This window comes from Microcaecilia unicolor, chromosome 9 (assembly GCF_901765095.1).
Source record: "Microcaecilia unicolor chromosome 9, aMicUni1.1, whole genome shotgun sequence".
In the NCBI taxonomy this organism is placed as follows: domain Eukaryota; kingdom Metazoa; phylum Chordata; class Amphibia; order Gymnophiona; family Siphonopidae; genus Microcaecilia; species Microcaecilia unicolor.
The window spans coordinates 9,280,391-9,300,938 of NC_044039.1; the positions used below are offsets into that span (position 1 = coordinate 9,280,391).

The 20,548-nt window shown below is 44.1% G+C and overlaps 1 protein-coding gene across 1 annotated transcript in view; it reads left to right on the top strand.

Moving 5' to 3' along the window:
• LGR5 (leucine rich repeat containing G protein-coupled receptor 5) overlaps positions 1–20,548 on the top strand; it is a 140,467-nt gene that overhangs the window by 50,027 nt on the left and 69,892 nt on the right. The window contains exon 2 of the mRNA XM_030214381.1: positions 2,998–3,069. Within this exon, the coding sequence (XP_030070241.1) occupies positions 2,998–3,069 (72 nt within the window). The remainder of the gene's footprint in view (positions 1–2,997; positions 3,070–20,548) is intronic.

A 20,548-nucleotide genomic window follows, 5' to 3' on the forward strand; every position in this document is an offset into this window, starting at 1 on the left:
ATTTCTGCAAAACTCGACTTCCCAAGCCATTGAAAATTCGCACCGCCACCGATTCGAACCTAAATCACATTTCTGCCGAATCTCAGTCAAATCCGTGCAATAATTTCTGACTGATGCACTGTATCCTATAAACACTAAACCGCACTAACAAGACCTGGAATTCTGCAAAAGTCGACTCAACAAATCGCTGTCTTAAATAAGACACCAGCTACTTCGATGGTGTGCCTAACAGTTAGTCAAATATTACCTTCCCTTTACAAAGAGTAATAAGCACCAAACTCTTTACTGAACAAGAGAAGCGATCCTGTCATTTGCTGGCTGCTGTTTTCTACAATTTGTGCAGGTGCAATGTACAAAATGAGTAGGAAAGTCCCTCACTCCCCCTTGTAACCCCTCCAACACACTGCTGGTCTACACTGATTGACATCCAGTGAATTTTTCGGTCACAGACTTGATTTTCTCACTCCCTGCCAACATGCAAATGAGCAACTGAGGGCTGAAAGCGAAGGGGGGATTGAAGGTAGTTTGCTGGCAGCCTGCTAACCCGACCTGGGTGACTGGCAGGGCTGCCAGACTTAAGGCAGCTAAAACAGAAGCCGAGGAGGCGTTTAGCAGATTAACTCCTTGTGGGTCTTGTGATGTGATCTCTTTATCTGGGGGTGTTTTCTTTTTCTTTATCCTCTAATTGTTCTCTCTGCTCCCTCTGCTGGGGCCTTGACCAAACTGAAAGGAAAAGATTCCTGAAAGGATTAAGGTTTTAGGGGCAGTGTGTGCTTCACAACTCTGTTTTTTTTTTAAGGAAGTCTTTGACTGCTTTTCTCATAGACCTGCCCACCAGGTCTTTCAAGGTCAAGGAAAGAGCTGGGTTTTGAGCCTCTTATGATTAACACACGCTCCTGCAGATCAGAGCAACTCAAAACATCTATGAGGTGGAAGCACGTTGATGTTCAGATGGTCCCATGTGTTGCAGTCTCGTTTTCAAAGTAGTCATTTGAAAGAAGCTGTCTACTAGGAATGAATCGTGGTGAGGAAGGATGCTGGATCTCAACTTGAAGTTATAACCTTTGAGATAAGAAGCCACACAGCTACGCTTCTTCTCTTGGTTAAGCCAACCAGCCAAAACACAAGAGATCCAATTGACCCCTGATGCAGGCCTTGGTGCCGAAACACGGCCGTGTCGGGTCATTTTTAAGCTGTTTTATATTAAAGACTTCCTGATATCCTCTTTGAGCTGTCCTCACTTTTTTGTCCATGTACTAATATGAAATATAAGTGATAGATCTGTCAATAAGTAAAAGGCCTGTCAATAAGTAAAAGGTCTGAATTTAAGCTTAGGCAAAGCAGCAGCAACTCCCTAAGCCTAAGGGCACTAAATGTAGAGGATGACCGAAAACAAATCCATGGCCAAAATTCGTTGCACAGTTTCAGTCAGAACCAAAACCAAAAATGACGCCTTGCGGGTCCTCCCTGGTTAGCCGCAGCCACCCCAATCCCTCCACCCTCCTACCTTCTGAAGGCCCTCCCCAGGCCTACCTTTGCTTTAAACGGCCTGGTGGTCTAGTGGCTTCTTCTGGGGAAGAGCGATCCCCAGTTCTCTTCCCCCTGCAGGTTCCTCGGCCAAAATGGTTTTCAGAACTTCCCGCGACAACCTCAAGAGTTTGCCATGGGAGGTTGCTGTGACCATCTTTGGAATTGGAAGCAGCATAAGCAAAAGCAATGTCCAGGGAAGGATGATGTCCGGGACCAATGATAAAGTGAAGAGAACGTATTAATAGGTTCAAAATTGCATCTGGACCTCATTTGAGACTGGGTCACAAGCTGAGGAACGTACCACCCTAGCTGAGACTGGGTCTGTAGAATATAAGGAGAAGGGAGGTTAAAACCTGCCACTGCACATCATTAGTAAGTAGGGTGAACGGCTTGTCTGGAGCCTGCCCTTAATGTGGGCACGAGCCAACCTGCTTTTTCCGGCGCTCTGTGCTCAGGCTGGGTCTTCCAGGGCCTGAAAGGGAAAGCGAACCTTAACTCGGCCTGTGTTCAGTGTGCGGGGACATGGTTAGCCCTTATTGGTCTGCCATATTTAAAGTATCATGGCGGGAATCACCTGCCAATGGGGACGTGATCCTGTTAAGGGGAGGGCGGGCTTTAGCAGTACTAATATAAGGCCGGCCCCTCCGGGGACCAGGATCCTTCCTGCACCCTGGACGCAGTTTGATCTCCTGCCCATCCCACCCCTTTTGCTTTTTGAGGAGCCTCCAAGATGTAGGTTACTTCACTTAGTCACAGCTTCGGGGGTACCCAAGCTAGAGTCTGTGAAGAAGGAGGTTCTTCTGGACAGACCTTAATGTCCACCCAGCAGTGTTCTTTGGGCCACAGCGCAATGACAGATGTGGAGGTACATGTCTTGATAGTTTAACGTAGCTAGCATGGCAGGTTAAGGCAGGGCCTCAAGTTTCCCCCAGCGGTGTACATTGGGCCCCAACTCAATACAGATCTAGAGGTCCACGTCTTGAGGGTTAATCCTTGCTGGTTTGGGGGTTTTAATGATTTGGCTATGATTACTTGCTGTTCTAATTAGCTTGGGTTCTATATGTCACCAGTAAACAAAGCTGCGGCCTGTTTTATACCAAAGCAAGTTGTTAGTCTTAATTATTGATATATTGGTATTACAGTTAATTGTATGTTATAATTATATCTGAGGAAAAGGCAGGTGATAGGTCTCGTATCCCTCCATTAAGGATACATTGACCATAGGTCTTATGGACTTTTAGGAAGTTATCCAAACCAGGGATTCATATGGTACAGTGTATTTTGCATTTTTCGTTTGAAAGGGAGGGGAAACAATGTTGAAAGGCGGAAAATGCAAAACAGCTAATGGATTGCTAATAGAGGCCCAGCAACCCATTTTTATGAATGTACCACTTTAAAAAAACGGGATAGTCTGAACAGCTGGATGCCAGAGTCACAGATGCCACTTTTGTACTCTTTCCTCTGCAGTGATCTCAGTATGAACAACATCAGCAAGGTGCCGTCCGGCAGTCTGCACCACCTCCGCTTCCTGGAAGAGCTGTGAGTAGCATTGTATCTTTGGACTGTCAGAGTCGACAGTGGCTGCATTTTAATATCGCATATCATTTGTATTTTTATTTCTTGGCATTTATTAACCGCCTTTATGAAGAGATTCACCCAAGGCGGAGTACAGCAGGTACAGTTTAACATCAAACTTACAATTGTGTTAACAGCATAACAATAGTAAAATAACCAAGAATAAACATAAATCAGGTAAACTTGAAAACAGTAAATTGAAACCTAATAAACAGTGAAACAGTATAAAAAAATATACACATTTAACAGCAGTGGAATTCAGTATATGAATATAACAGTAGCCATACTGGGTCAGACCAATGGCCCATCTAGCCCAGTATCCTGTTTTCCAAACAGTGGCCAAGCCAGGTCACAAGTACCTGACAGAAACCCAATTAGTAGCAACATTCCACGCTACCAATCCTGGGGCAAGCAGTTTCTTCCCCATGTCTGTCCCAACAGCAGACTATGGACTTTTCCTCCAGGAATTTGTCCAAATCTTTTTTGTTAAACCCAGATACGCTAACTTCTGTTACCACATCCTCCAGCAAAGAGTTCCAGAGCTTTACTATTCAATGAGTTAAACAAATATCTCCTCCTATTTGTTTTCAAAGTATTTCCATGTAACTTCCTCGAGTGTCCCCAAGTCGTTGTACTTTTCGAACAAGTAAAAAATCAATTTGCTTCTACTCATTCTACACCACTCAGGATTTTGTAGACCTCGATCATATCTCCCCTCATCTGTCTCTCTTTTTCCCAAGCTGAAGAGCCCTAACCTCTTTAGCCTTTCCTCATACGAGAGGAGTTCCATCCCATTTATCATGTAGACGTACGCAGGGCTGTACAGAAACATGTAAGAGACGGTCCCCGCTCGACAGGTCTCATGATCTATTCAAGGCAGACAAACAGGACAAATAAGGGATTAGAGAGCTCCATTTATTATGGGAGTGATTAAAACAATCTGGGTATTAAACAGATGAACGAGGGGGGTTAGGAGTTAAAAGCAGATCAAACAATGTCCCAAAAGCTGTCAATGCTGACATTCTGGGCACATGATGAAACCCTTAGTTTAAGGACAAGCCCAAAACGCAGTAAAGTTGCTCGTGGTTTTGGGGGTGAACTTATGGAAGGTGCCCTTAAAGGCTACAAGCCTTCTGCATGAGCGACCGAGTCAAGCGATTTCAAACTGTAAAACAGGGCCTGTTTATTTATTAAGGAATTCACTGGAAGAGCTGGATAACTTTTTGAAAGCAGCTTAAGTAGCAGGATATTAAATGTTTCAAGACCGGCTTTCATTTCTTAAAATAACCTGTAAAACACTAATGAAAACCAACGCTGGCGCCTTGGTTCTGCTTGTGTCAGGGACAGTTACATAATGCCGACGTATTCTTTTAATGGTTTTTAGTTCCCATTTCTCAGGTTTTGAACTTAGCTCTTCAATGTTCACAGCATAGCAAAACACCTTTCAAAGGGTTCAGGTTCCACCAGTGAGTTCCTTTATCCCATTATCCTCACAAGGGAGAAAGCCCAAGACCAACAGAGGTAGGGGAATATCCAGTGACAGGCTCTACAGTTCCCGCTGCAGCTCCTTGTGATTCTGGGCAAGTTACCTAATAATAAAATTGTATTCTTTTTATTTTATTTTATTCTTCTATTCTGTGTGTGCCAAAACTGGTAATAGAAGAAAAAAATATTGTTATATTAACCCTCTGTTGCTCCAGGTACAAATCCAGATCGTGAGCCCACTAGGAACACAGAAAGTACCTGCATATACCAATCCTTCCACAAAAAGAACCACGGTTTGGAGCGGGGCAAAGATGGCACAAAGTTTATGCATTCACCAACTCATTCTGTAACAGTGGCGTAGCTACAGGTGGGCCTGGGTGGGCTGTGGCCCACCCAAAATTGTGGCACTCTTGCTGTGGCTGGTGGGAGCCTTCAAACCCCACCAGAATTTCCTCCTTGTCAGGCAGTCAATGCTCTTCCAAACGGCAGCTGGCACCACACACCGGCCCCTCTGCACACGCTCAGTTTTCACCAGGCGGAAGCACTGAGCATGTATGGGCTACCTGCAGCGGCGTCAGCTCAAGTCAAGTGCTGCCATCTGCTGTTTGGAAGAGCACTGGCTGCCCGAGGAGGAGGAAATCTTCAGCTGGTGCAGTTTGGGGATCCTCAGCAGCTCAGGTATTTTAATATTTTGTGTTTGAGGGTAGGGGGAGAGCACAGTTGAGGGAGTCCAGGAGGGGCTGAATTCCATGCCCACCCATAATTGGCTGTCTGGCTACACCCCTGGTTCTCTAAGCCTGGATCTTTGTGGTTATACAATTCACTGTGGCCGTATCCACCACTCCACAGGACAAGTCAAATCCTTGTGAATGTTTCCAGAGCGCTGCACAGATGCCCTGCTCAGAGGAGTGAACAGATGGACAGTGAAAAGCAGATCTGACATGCAGTCAGGGCATTAGGCCAGGACTCTAGAACAGGAATGTTTTATTAGAGGGAAAATAAAATATCCTATCGGTTATCTTTTTTATATATATATATATATATATTCTTTTTATTAAACAGAGAAAATGAACAGACAAGCAAACAGGATAGAAAAAATTTTTTACCCTCAAATATTCAGTGACGCTACCTCAGACCTGGTGGTTTCTTATCCAGGTGCAAGGCAACAGAAGGGTTGGAAGGAGTGGATCCAACAATTAAGAATCCAACTGCTAATACAATTTTATTTATTTAGATTTTTGCTCACACCTTTTTCAGTAGTAGCTCAAGGTGAGTTACATTCAGGTACACTGGGCATTTCTCTGTCCCAGGAGGGCTCACAATCTAAGTTTGTAGCTGAGGCAATGGAGGGTTAAGTGACTTGCCCAAGATCACAAGGAGCAGCAGTGGGATTTGAACCGGCCACCTCTGGATTGCAAGACTGATGCTTTAACCACTAGGCCACTCCTCCACTCCATGATGTAGCATCACAGTCCACCCTTTTGTCTTGGAATCTTGCCAAGTACTTGTGACCTGGATTGGCCACTGTTGGAAACAGGATGCTGGGCTTGATTGACCTTCGGTCTGTCCCAATATGGCAACGCTTATGTTCTTAAAGGCCTGAATGTAACTCACCTTGAGCTACTACTGAAAAAGGTGTGAGCAAAATCCAAATAAATAAATAAGGGTAAGCACTGGGATAATGCATGTCAGTGGCGTAGCCACAGGTGGGCCTGGGTGGGCCAGGGCCCACCCAACATTAGCACATGTTTAGCGGTAGCTGGTGGAGATCCCAAGCTCTGTCAGCGGAAGACTTTCCCCTGATAAGCGTAAATTCTAATGTGCCGATTTCAAAAGGGGCATTGGCGGGTCTTGGCCATTCCTACAAATTATGCGCACTGTTCTAGAAATGCCCAATACGCGTCTGTTAGATGGCAGGCATTTACACCAGGTTTTAGTTGGCGTAAACGGCCACTCCTAAATTTCAGTCACAAGGACAGTGTAATGTGTATTCTATGAACTGTGCCTAACTTTAGGCAAAGTTTATTTTAAAAAAAAAAGTGCTCAGCATGGTTTTTTCCACGCCAATTTTTTCAGTGCCATATATAGAATTTCCTCCTAAGCTCCAAATTGGACCTGAGATTTTGTGGAATGAGGGGGAGATGTTTCCTAATATCTTCCCCCCCCCCCCCAAAAAAAAAAAAAATCAATACCTAATATGTTGCATCTCCAGAGATGATCTCCCTTAGACCTTAAAAATACATTAATAAATCCATTTTCCTCCGCCCTAGGCTGCTCCCCGTACATTTACCTAAGCTGTGTTTTTTAATTACTTTTATACATCAGAAATCACATTCCAGCTGCTGAATGTCAGGCCACGAAATCTGCAGCTTGAATTTAGGGCTAAGTCGCATTTGTTGTTGGGCTGTGTGCAAAGCACAACCTGCTATGCAAATGATCGGGTTGATGCAATTCTAAAAATATCTGAGTTTGAGACTTAACACATCATCTTTGCTGAAAATTAAAGCTTTAATGAAGGAAAGCCAAGCTGAGCAGGGTGCCAGAATGGCTCAGTAGTGTTCAGCAAGATGGATCCCATTTCTTTTCAGATCTGAAAAGTTTGTTTCTTGGAGTACAAAGGCCAGACACAGATGGGCAAGACTCCAGGTAATTCTCTTCTCTCCTGGTAATTGTCCGACCACCAAAAGCAGGGGATTTTAGCAGAACATTAGTAAGAGCCGCTGTAATTGGCAGCTACCTACAGTCTCTCTTTTTTTTTTTTTTTTTTTTTAAATGAGTCTGGAGCAAAACCGTTTCAAATAACATCCACTCTCTCTCTCTATAAAATAGAATGGCAAAAACAACCCTTGTTATCCATTCTGCACCTTGTGCAGGTGTTTTCAAACCTTGTGTTCGGTGGGCAGGGCTGGATCAAAGGTTTATGGTGCCCTGAGCCAACTTTTTCCTTTGGCATCTCCCATCAGCTCCCTTCCAGCCGGCTCTCCCCGTCCCCTGCCTGCCCACATCGGCTCCTTTCTAGCCATCTCCCCCAATCAGCTGCCTTCCAGCCAGTTCCCTCACCCCCATCCTCTGCCATTTGGGCCTCTCCAACCAAAAAAAAACCCTGTTCTGTTGACCCTGTAAGGGGCAGAGATTGTGTGATTCTAAGCACCTTGTTTCTGATTTGGTGCCTTTTGAATAAGGACCACAGCAGACTGTTTAAGAACATTACCGTCAATGACCACTGTTGTGAACTGTTGGAAGGAGTGTCTGCATTACACTCATGGATTTTATATTTCAACGTTTTTTAAATTGAAAACAGTATGCAAAGTTTACAAACGACATATGTTTCAACAGTTACATCGCATAAAATGATACCAACATATTCAACACAAAGCAGTCCGAACTTACTGCCTTCAGCTTATTTCTTATTCCCTTACCCACCCCCTCCCCTTTTAGCCCTATCTTCTCCTCCCTTCCCGCCCCCCCCCCCCCACCCCACTCATGGATTTTATTGATTTATTTTATTTTATCACTTTGAAACACAATACAACAAGATCTTGTAAGAAAAAGGACATGGAGTCAGATAACATAAAGTCCACACTTACTGTTCACTAATGCATCATACATTCCCCTCTGAACTCCCATTCCGTATTATCACATCACTCATACCTTTACTCACAGAAAGATATATACCATAAGCCTTCATGCCTTTTTATCGCCCTCTAAGCTCCCATTGTTTCCTTCCAAAGTTGCAATGCCTATGTTCCATTATTACATTCCTTAACGACACCTCAATTGTTTCGCTTAACCCTGCACAATGTAATCCATAACTATCTGTAACAAATTGTATTTCCAACATTCAACTCATATTGTAAGCCACACTGAACCCGCAAAAAGGTGGGAAAATGTGGGATACAAATGCAATAAATAAATAAAATAAATAACAAAACAAAAAGGAAAAATACAATTAGAAAGCAAATAAATTATTATCCAGTACACAACCAAATTCCACAATAAATAGGAAAGTTAAAGCTGTGCAAACCCCCAGGAAAAGGCTAAGCAAAAGGCGCAAAAAATGAGACACTTTTTACAGAGTGCAGACACAGATCTTTGTATGCCGAAAACTGTAAACATTGTATTTGTAAATATGAGGTACTATCAATATGCACTGGTGCTGGTCCGTTGGCCTCGTTGAGGCTACCTGAGCTCTGCCAAAATCTGGCCTTGTATCTGTCATTGGGCCACCAGCTCCTGCTGCAAGTCTCTGTGCATGGCTGAGACTTGCAGCAGGTTGGACTGGTGAAGGGTGCGCTCCCCGGCAGGCATGGCAGCCGTTTCAGGGCAGTTCTCAGCTGCTGTGCCCTCCAGCATAGCTGCCGGGGGGGAGGGATTGTTGTAGTGCCCCACATAGGTTTTTTTTTCCAATTTTTTGTTCCCTAGGCTCCCTATTATGCTTTTACCCTGCACAAGAACAAATTTCAACTGCATTAATGAACTGAAAAACTTCCCTTCCTCTACGCAGGATTAAGGTGTAGGCACGCGCATTGAAAGGGTAAATGGGGGAGAGCTTGGGGAAAGTGGAGGAGTAGCCTAATGGTTAGCGCAGTGGCCTGAGATCCATTCCCACTGCATCGTCCTGTGACACTGGACAGTCACTTAACCCTTTATTGTCCCAGGTACAAAAACTTAGATTGTGAGCCTACTAGGGACAGAGAAAGCACTTGAATACAATATATAAATTACTTTGGTTATGCCACAGAAAGGTAGTATATCAAATCCATCACCCTTTAATTCCCTATAGCCTGGGGTTCCGGGGTCCTGACCGTTGCCTGTAGCATCTGCTTTTTTTCACCCCTCCTCTAGTGCCTTATCCTCCGGTTGGCAGGAACAGTAAGGGAGCAGCTGCCCATCACATCTGTTGCTTCCTCCTTTGCAGTCAGAATCACAGGAGACCCCATTTCTGGGACTTTTAAAGTGATTTTATATTATGATTGGGGGAGGCAATGTACTTGCTTGCCTATGGCCTACTAAAGGGTTAATCCTGCCATGAATGTGGTTACGCGTTTGTGTTGTTGCTCTGCATCCAGACTTTTAGACACATCGAAGACAGATGTTCTTAAATTATGTCAGGGAGGAAATATATGTACAGATTGTGTGTTTATATTTTTGTACATATTTTTTTTTCCAGCAAAAATCTACCAACAGAAAAAAAAGCAGGTGTGATTGACAGTGATTTTATTTTGCACCCACAGCAAGTTCCAAAGCAAGCCTGCCTACTTTTGCTTTGAAAATTGGGGCAAAATCTGTGGTCTGTTTGAAAATTGCTTCCTGAATGTCGAATTAATAGAATTCTTATGAACTTAGGTTTGAAACAATCAAAACCACAGTACTATAAGAAAAAAAAAAAAAGCAAACCCTTAAAGGTTTACCAAAGAAAGCAAAAGGAACTAAAACATTAATACAATATGGTTAGTGTCATAATCTACAGGATATGTTGCACTCTCTGGTTGATTAAAAGTTTCGAAAAGGGGTACATGTTCAGACAGATCCGCAGGCAAGCGGAGAACTCGAACGCCCCACGGGAGAACACAGGTATAGGAGAAAGTGGGATGTTTGACCACGGAGATACAAAGCCTAGAGAGGTGGATCTTAAAAACACTTGTTTATTGATGGAAAAAAAAACCTCGGCACAATAGTTGTGTTTCGGCCGTTAGGCCTGCATCAGGAGTCACACTGACGTTTCATTTGTCCACGAGCTGTTTGTTCGAAAAAAGGTCTTTCTAAAGACCACCTCGCAGATCAATACATAACGTGTCTCTCCACGGATGTATCAGCTGTTCACGCGTGGTTGAGGCTGACTACACGGGAGACCTCGCCGCATACAGTTTACTACGTTCATCATACGGTTTCCGTCGAGTTTGACTCCTGATGCAGGCCTAACGGCTGAAACACAACTGTTCTGTTGAGTCTTTTTTTCATCAATAAACAAGTGTTTTTAAGATCCACTTCTCCAGGCTTTGTATCTCCGTGGTCAAACATCCCACTTTTTCCTATACCTGTGTTCTCCTGTGGGGCGTTTGAGTTCTCCGCTTGCCTGGTCAAACATCCCACTTTCTCCTATACCTGATTAAAAGTTTCCCCCGAAAGTATGTTTTGGAAACTTTTGCGCTTTTTGTTGTTATGCGGTTTTTCCTCCTTGCTCTGCTGTGTTTACAGAGATTTAATGATTTGATTAAAAATGCAAATGCTTGCAGGAGTTGTTTGTGGTGTTTACCAGTGAAGATGCTCCTGTCACCAGGTGGGCAGCCAGCCAGCAGCACCTGGTAAATTCCTTTCCATAAGGCAGATTGTGTGGATAAAGGCTCAGCCAGGGCTCCAAAGAGACTGGAAAAGTGCTTTCCAAGAGCTGGAAAGAGGTCTTTGTAAAATTAATCATGCATCGATAAGAGGGAAAAGTATTCCTGGCACGATGTACTTGCGTTAATTTGGCAACAGGAAGCAATGCTTTGGTTTCAGCTCTTTCCAGATTTTATATCACAATCCTGCTTACAGGAGTGTTTGGTCCAGGCAGGAGGATAGCGAGAGCGGTGGTGGACTGTAACGTACAGCACAAGCTCACACAATAAAGAAACTGCTAAGAAAGAGCCAAGTCCACAGCCATTGCTGTTCCTGATCTGAGGAAGAAAGTTCTGCTTTCAAACCCCCGCCCCCCCCCCCCCCCGAATTCCGCAGTGTCACAGGTGCCAATTCGGTGTGTAACTTTTGGCCCTAAAACAGAAGTTTAGACTAGATTAGACTTAGTATTTTTAGCTCGCCCTTATCCAGGGCGAGTTACAATAAATCATGCACCAAAAATACAATGAACAAATACAGAAAACAGAAAAATCAAAGCTCATCACAAATACAGCATCAGTCAGAATTATAAAATGCCTTAAATAAAAGAAAGTCTCTTTTGGTGTTTCGCTTGGTACCTAAACGGGGGTTAAGAGTAGTTAGGTGCATAACTGCACTGAAGCATTATTCTATAAGGTAGGTCATAACTGCAAGGGGGTGGGCACATGGGAGGGACACAGACTTATGCCTGAATTTTACATGTTGTAAATGATGTAGAAGCAAACCAACACTAACTCTGCGGTCAACCAAAACCAAAACGTCATGCCCAGCTGAACCCACCCACCTCCTCTCAGCAGAAGATATGTACCCCACTCCACCATGGCAGGGGAGTCCCTCTGGGCCATCGTGCCCCCCCTCCCCTAGCAGAGACCTGGTCCCTTGTGCCACCCCACACCCCCTCCCCGTAGGCCCTCCCTGAGTATTCCTTAAGAAGCCCTGGTGGTCTAGTGGCCATTTTGGGGGTTAGGAATGAAACCTACTTGTTCCTGCCCAGTGCGACTGCTCAATGGAAGTGTCCACCAAGATTTCCCAAGCCAGGTTGAGGGCACGGGAGGAATTGAGAGCAGACAAATCTTGTGAAAAATAGGTGCTGGTGCCATTGGAAGTCCATTTTGGGGGAGCGATTGCTCCCCTGGCCACTCCCAGGTTTACAAGGCTGCCGTGGGAAGTTTCGGTGGCCATTTCCATGGAACAGGAGCACTGGGAAGAAGCCACTAGACCACCAGGGCTTACTAGGGTAGGCCTGGGGAGGGACTAAGGGAGTGGGAGGGTCAGGTCTCTGCTGGGGGGGCACAACAGCGTGAAGGGACTCCTTTCCTGTGGTGGGGAGAAATACGTCTTCTGCCGTCGGGTAGCCCAAGAGGGAGGGGGGAGAGTGATCCTGATACACCTGACAGGATTGATCCAGACCTAGGCTTACTCCAGCGTATGCAGGGACTTGTAGCCTGGCTTTTCTTAGGGAATCCAATGGGGAAATCAGAACCACAAGTTCCTCTATGCAATGGGGTAAGATGAGGCCTGGTCAACCCTGTCGGGCAAATCTAATTGGTTTCTGCCAAAAATGAATAAACTTGGAAACTTGGATTCGGGCCGGTTTTAATGCAAAATCTGAAAATCGCTTGGCCTCTAAAGTGATGGTGCTGAAATGCTGATGCTACCTTCCAGCTCACGCTCTCTTCTACATGGATTTTAGCCCACACATTTTCGGTGCCTAACTTGTAGTTCCCTTTATAGAACTATCCCAAAAATGTATTAAGTAGGTGCCAGCTTTCACCACATACGCTTTTAGTCATGACCTAATTTGATATGAAGCCTTTTACACACTAAATTATCCTCCACATGTCAGTTTGCAGAGTGAATTGAACTTCCCGTGTTAATTCAGCCTTTTTTCATTAGTGTGATGAGGTGACAGGGAGAGAGATATGAAACTCTGTGAAGAGAACCCCAGAGTAATGAACTTTGAGCAGGAGGCTGCTGGGAGTTGTAGTTTTAAGAGGAACAGGGAGTAGGAGGCTGCTGGGAGTTGTAGTTTTAAGAGGAACAGGGAGCAGGAGGCTGCTGGGAGTTGTAGTGTCAAGAGGAACAGGGAGCAGGAGGCTGCTGGGAGTTGTAGTGTCAAGAGGAACAGGGAGCAGGAGGCTGCTGGGAGTTGTAGTTTCAAGAGGAACAGGGAGCAGGATGATGATGGGGAGTTGTTTACTCAGGGAATCTAAAGCAATTAGGGGGAAGGAAATGATCACAGAGAAATCTGATAGCATTGTGGAATACAGCAGAAGGTAATTAAGGAGTTAGAGAGCGGAGTTTCTCTTGGGACAGCAGATAGCCACAGGCAGTGGGCTGCCAGAGAGTCAACAGCTGCCAGGGAAGCAGAAGTCAGTTCCAAAGGGCTGTGGTAGGTTGAGTTGCCGGTGCAGGTGGGGAATGTCCAAAAAAACTGGAACTGACAAGCGAATACTTTAGAGCTAGACATGCATTAGAAGTGTTTCGGTGCTGCACAGACTCTATACCACACTGCATTTAAAGGCCTTCTCTGTGTCTGGTTGCTCTTCTTGTACCACGGGGCATGGGACTGGGCTGATTTCTGAAGGCGCAGATGTTAAAAAAGACAATGATGCAATCTGATACATGTGGGCTTTGCCTGGCTGCTGTTTCTGAAGATGGTTATGGACAGTTATTGTTCCCCCTTCAACCAAGTCCGAAGAGAATGAAGTAGCATTGCTGTTGTCATGTATCCGAAGACTCGGGGATTTGTTTTTAAAGTGTTTTATTTATTTTTTGTTCTGTTTTGGAACTAATTATAATATTTTCTCTTAAGGTTATCCTTAATTATCCTTTAGTTTTCTAGTTGCCTAGTTTCTTGCCTTTTATCCAATAAAGTAACTTGGGATATGCAAGTCAACAAACAGCTGTAAGTGGGATCTCCTTATGGGTCATTTATATTTGAGAGTTATATAACTGTCAAAACCAGGTAAATTGTTTTCTAAGAATGCTAGAAAGGCTTAACCGAAATACACCTTTACGTGACAGAGAACACAAAGCATGGGTTTAATTACCGGGTACTTAAAACAGGGTTTTACAGTATGAGTATAACATAAATCATGTAAGAAATGCGTGTACAATAACTTGCTGTTAATTTTCTGGTACTTTTATTTCAGCGCATTGGTAGCAAGATCACCTCAGGAAAAGGAAGAGGGTGGGGCACCCTAATGAATGAGTTGCACTCTTTCTCCCCTGCCGGACAGCATCTCCTCGCTCCCCTCCCCCCAAAATACAGCATCTCCTCTATCTCTCTCTTTCCCCCCACATGAAGCAACTTCTCCCCCCTCCACTCTGCAGCACCTTCTCACTCTGTCTCTCTCTGTCACCCTCCCCTATGCAGCATCCTCTCTCTCTCTCTCTCTCTCTCTCTCTCTTCCCCCCCTCCCTCCCTCCTAATGCAAACCCCTATTCAAAAAATTATTCCTCTCTAATTCTTTTGCAACTCTTTTGAGTTGTCATCCTTGACTTTGTTGGGTCTCTTTGCTTTACCTTACTGATGCAATGAAAGTTCCTCCGTGCTCAGCATTAAAGCTACTGGAACTTCATTCACAATACATCTTGTTTCATAATTATCCCAGTAGGATTTCTTATTTTTAATCCTCCCTCTCTCTTCCCCCCCCCCCCCCCCCCCCCCCATGAAAACTGTTTTTGAGAACAGGAAACAATAGCAAGATGGTGACGTAGAGGGACAGGACGCAGGGAGCCTAGTAAAGCACAAATTGTGTGACTTCTTGAAATGTCTCAAGTACTAGACACTGAGTAGGAAGGCAGAGGACTGACTTTCCCACACGGTTCTCACAATGCACCTCAATCCTGCCTTGCAGCACCCCATGCCGTTCGTTCCAATAAAAAGCGTTCAGTTAGCAGAGGCTGCTAATGCTTCTGAGTTCTGCCAACAGTAAAACTCAAGACTAATGAGATAACTCTTGCTCTTAAACAGAGGACCAGGAAGGGACATTGCTGTCAACCCAATAAAAGTATTTCTTTTGGAGGTGGAGGAGGGGGGAAGGTTCTGCTGTGCCTTCTTGTTTGAAACAAGTTTAACTAGCAGGAAATATATACTGCCAGAAATTTTTTTTCTTTTTTTTGGATTATTATCAGCTGCTAATATAAGAAAAAAAAAAAAAAAAACAAGCAGACTGACTTTCAAAAGTTCATTGAGGCTGAACTTCTAGTTCTCATATGTTTTATGCTGTTTACTAATTTAGATGAACCAAACTCCAGTTAAAATGCTTGAATGGGAGCTTAGGTTTTGCCATATTTGAATTCTAATGTCATGTGTCTAATGCCAGCAGTGGATGGTTCTGATTTCTGTATAAGACAGTGGTTCTTAACCAGCCCTTGGGACACACCCAGCCAGTCAGATTTCCAGGGTAGCTACATGAATAAGCACAAATAGATTTGCATATAGTGATGGTAATGCATGCAGATGTATCTTTTGCATATTGATTTTGGATATCCTGAATGGCCCTGAGTGTCCTTAGGACTGGATTGAGAACCCCAGATGCAGTGGCATAGCCACGGGGGGTCCTCAGGGCCTGGGCCCTCTCACTTTTATCTGGGGACCCTCTGCTTTCATGGCTGGTAGGGCTCAAAGCCTCACCAGCTGAAGACCTCTCCTGCCTGAGTCGTGCCTGCTCCAACAGAAATCCGCAGATGCAGAGAACTCAAAGACCCCCACGGGAATGCTGAAATGGAGAGGAAAACGGTGGGTGGATGACCACGGGCTTGAAAGACAAAGGGAACAATCTCAGGTAAAAGAAGATTTATTGATCAAGGACTCGACACAACGCTGTGTTTCGGCTGGAAAGGCCTTCAGGAGTCCCAAGTTATTCATGTTTATTTTTTAATGTGTTATTTATTGTATGTTTATCACATATTTGGTTTTAGGCTCCTGAAGCAGGCCTTTCATGCCGAAATACAGCATTGTGTCGAATCCTTGATCAATAAATCCTCTTTTACCTGAGATTGTCCCCTTTGTCTTTGGAACCCGTGGCCATTGAGTATTGCCTTCAATTCTGATCACCATATCTCAAAACAGATATAGCAGAATTAGAAAAGGTTCAAAGAAGAGTAACCAAAATGATAAAGGGGATGGAACTCTTCTCGTATGAGGAAAGGCTAGAGAGGTTAGGGCTCTTCAGCTTGGAAAGACAGCTGAGGGGGGATATGATTGAGGTCTATAAAATCCTGAATGGTGTAGAATGGATAAAAGTGAATCAAATTTCCACTGTTTCAAAAAGAAAAAAAGACCAGGGGACACTCAATGAAATTGCATAGAAATACTTTTAAAACAAATAAGAGGAAATATTTTTTCACTCAAAGAACAGTTAAGCTCTGGAGCTCGCTGTTGGAGGATGTGGTAATAGCAGTTAGTATATCTAGGTTTAAAAAAGGTTTGGACAAGTTCCTGGAGGAAAAGTCCACAGTCTGTTATTGAGATGGACATGGGGGAAGCCGCTGCTTGCCCTGGGATTGGTAGAACAGAATGTTGCTACCATGTGGGATTCTGGAATGTTGCTACTGTTTGGGGTTCCGGAATGTTGCTACTCTTTGAGTTTCTGCCAGGTACATGTGACCTGGATTGGCCACTGCCGGAAGCAGGGTACTGGGTTAGATGGACCATTGGTCTGTTCTTATCTTTTTCTTGAGTTCTGGGACCCTGGCATCAGTTAACTGTTATTCAGATTATTCTTCGCATCACTTCGCGTTTATCCACATTAAATTTCATTTGCCATTTCGATGCCCAGTCTTCTGGTTTCCTAAGGTCTTCCTGCAATTTTTTTACAATCCACAACTTTGAATAGTTTCGTGCCATCTGCAAATTTAGTCACCTCACTCATCGTTCCGATTTCCAGATCATCTATAAATATGTTAAATAGCTCCAGTCCCAGTACAGATGCCTAGTGAGACACAAAGCCTTGGTCCGACAATTGTCTTCATTTTAAAAAGTTTTCTTGTGATTGGTCACCCCACCACCACAGAGATTCACGTTGCATAAATAACCCTACCACCAGCCACAAGTTATTTGCAAGTAACAGGACGATGTCATAGGACAAATTGGTGCTGTCAGGAAACAAAATATGAGCAATTACTTCAGTGCAAACTATCATTTTCAGTACATCTTGCGGCAAAGGGCTGTAGTCCAGTTCCTTCTGTCTTGATTCTACGTGGTAATATTTATTTATTTATTTATTTATTTGTTGCTTATATCCCACATTTTCCCACTCGTGCAGGCTCAATGTGGCTTACAGTAAGTTAAATAAAAGTACAAACTTAAAGGTTATGCAAGCATCTAACAGAGTGAACTAGATAGGGAAGGGGACAAAGGATACATTAATCAACATTGTAAGTTGAGGAGTAAATCTTAGCAAAGAGGAATGTCTTTAACAACTTCTTAAAAAGGCCATGGTCTTCTTGAGTTTTAAGGTGATGAGGTAACAAATTCCAGTGTTTGGGACTCCAGTAACGGAAGGACGAGGCAAAGATTTTCTTGTACTTTACTCCCTTACAGGTCGGAAAATGGAGGTAGAGATAGGACCGAGCAGCAGGGTTGGCATTTCTAGGCGGAAGGTCAATCAAGGGGAGCATGTATTCCGGTGCAGTCCCATAGATGATTTTATGCGTCAGGGAACAGATCTTAAAAGCAATTCGCTCGTGTACAGGCAGCCAATGAAGTTTAAAGCGCAGGGGTTCGGCATGTTCAAAACGCCTTACTCTAAGGATGAGCCTCGCCGCAGTGTTCTGAGCCGTTTGGAGCATTTTCAATAAGGAGGCCTGACAACCCACGTAAATACCACTACAATAGTCCAGATGGGATAGGACAAGCCAGTGGACAAGGGTTCGAAACAAGTCTCTTGGAAGGAGGTATCTGATGCGCCGAAGCCTCCACGTTGCCTGGAACATTTTTTTGGTGACCAAATGTACATGATCAACCAGCTGGAGATGTGAGTCCAGATGTATTCCTAAAAGTCTCAAGCTGTTGGCAATCGGGAGGGCCGAGCCCAGAACTGGAAGCATAGTGTCAGATACATGAGCGTACGTGGACGAGAGGATGAGACAGTGAGTTTTTTCCCTGTTGAGCCTGAATCGGAACACCTTGGCCCAGTGTTCTAAAGTGGTAAAACATGCATCTATGAGGTTGGCAACTTCTGATATTGAGGATTGAAAAGGGATGTACACTGTAATATCATCCGCATAGATGAAAGGGTTGAGGTTTAAGTTTGCAAGTGCTGAGGCTAATACTTAAATGCAGTAGCAATGTATAGTTCTTGATTTAAGTTCACAAAAAGAAAACTCATTTTTTTCAAACGTCCCTTAACCATATTGATATTCTGCAGTAAGGGTCACCCAAGGAGTCTGTTCATTGATCGCCTTAGATGACTCGTGCAGGAATTTCCAAAAGGACCTTTAAAAGTTTAGTTTTGCAGGCTGAAATGCCATGTATTTGGCCAGCATGAAAATCATCCGTGTACGATGTAATATCTGATATAAAGGGACTCAATATGTCAAGCCGGCATTGCCGGGATATCGCAGATTTCTGCAACGCGCAATATTGACAGGAAAGAAAGTGATTTTAAATGGTTGGATGGATCGGAAAGGACCGAACATTGCTCAATGGAGAATACTTATGATAGATCTATCCAAACTGGAACGATGCGCAGTCCGAGACCTAAACTCAGAAGAAGGAAGACGGCTGCAACAGACTTGGGGCAAATTCTGGAATACGCTACAACCATCAGCAAAGAGACATTTACTTGCCACCTAATTCCTAATGCTCTTCCTTACTGTTATATCTAGAAGTTAATAAGGGAAGGGGAGAAAAGGGGTGGGGGTGGGGGGGTTGGGAAAGAGGGGAGGGAGTTGAATAGTTATATAATGTTAGATAGCAAAGAACTAACATGTAAGTTTCCAGATGGATGTAACTGTATTTGATTTGCTGTCAATAAAAATCATTGAAACATAAAGGGACTCATTTGGATCTCGTGGACTGCAAAATCTGTGGATAGTTTTCATGCTGGTCCAGAAAAAGAATCACAACTTCGAGAGTCTGGTTTTCTCCTGGACCCCGTGGCCTCTAAAATGCTGACCCTTTTAAGCTTCCCATCTTCTATCAAAGTTTATTTTTAGTTTAGTTCATTTGTGTCATCTGAGGAATTACTGCCAAAAGAAAAGCGTATTTAGCGTCAATGTTTTCACAACTTCCCTGACCGTTCCCTGTTTTTGGCTGTGAGTGCAGAATTTTGATCTTCAGGTTTCCATTGATAACAAATCCATGTATAATTTTGAAGTGGTCAATCAAATATTGCTAGGCGTAGGCATATTACCATTTAAAAACAATGACTTGTGATGCCTTTAAACGTTTATGAGACTTTCTAATGTGTCGGACTGTGGTGTTCTCTTTGTAACCAGTGGGAATTTAGAAAACAAATTTGTGACCAAGAAGATTTGTTACAGTAGAGGTTGACTTCTGAAGGAAACAATTAACATCAGATTGCTATCCTCAGGATTTCATTCTGGAAGGAACTGTTTTAAGGATGGATCACTACATAATGGAGTAAAAGCTATGAATCGTATTACTCCAGGCGTTGAACGAATGGAAAAATTGATAGTGTATTATGCGTTGGGTGAAGAAAAATTTTCTCTGATTTGTTTTAAATTTACTACACTGTAGTTTCATCGCATGCCCCCTAGTCCCCATAGATTTGGCCCTGGACCCCCCCCCCCCCTGCCAATGACCCTCTCGACCCAACCCCCGCCAGCTGAAATCCTCTTCTTCCGGCGCAAGGCTTCGTTCTGTTTCTGAGTCTGATGTCCTGCACGTTGTCGTGCAGGACATCACACTCGGAAACAGAACGAAGCCTTGCGCCGGAAGAAGAAGACTTCGGCTGGCGGGGGTTGGGGTCCCCCACCAGCAAAGGTAGGCGACGGTGGGTTGGCGGCGAGGGGGGGTCGAGAGGGTCGTCGGTGGTGGTGGCGGTCAGCAATGATGGTAGGGGGTCAGCGGCGCCGGGGGGGGGGCTAAAATGTGCCTCCTCACCTCGGGCTCTGGACCCCCCCTCCCACCGAAGTCTGGCTAGGCCCCTGGGTGCAACCATTTCCACCAACTAAAACCTGGTGCAAATGCCTTCACCTAACTTAGGCATGGGTCGGGCATATTCTAAAACAGTGCACCTAATTTTTACGAATGCCCATCACCACCACCCATGCCCCTCCCATGGCCACACCCCCTTTTGAGAGCCGTGTATGAGAATTTACGCACACTACTTTATAGAATACACTTAGAAAGTTGCACATGTAAATTCTAATTAGTGCCAGTAATTGCTTTTGAGTGGCCAATTATTAGCACCGTTTGGCTTGTTAAGCAATCAAATTGCACGCACAACTGTAGTCGCCATTTATAGAAGCCAGGGGTAAGCTCCCAGAGCTTTTGTGTCATTTTTTATTAACCCTGAAACAAGAATAATAATTGGAAATCTGGATTTGGAACAAATGTTAATAAAAGCAACATTTTAACGTAGTCACGCAAAGCTTAGGATAAGAC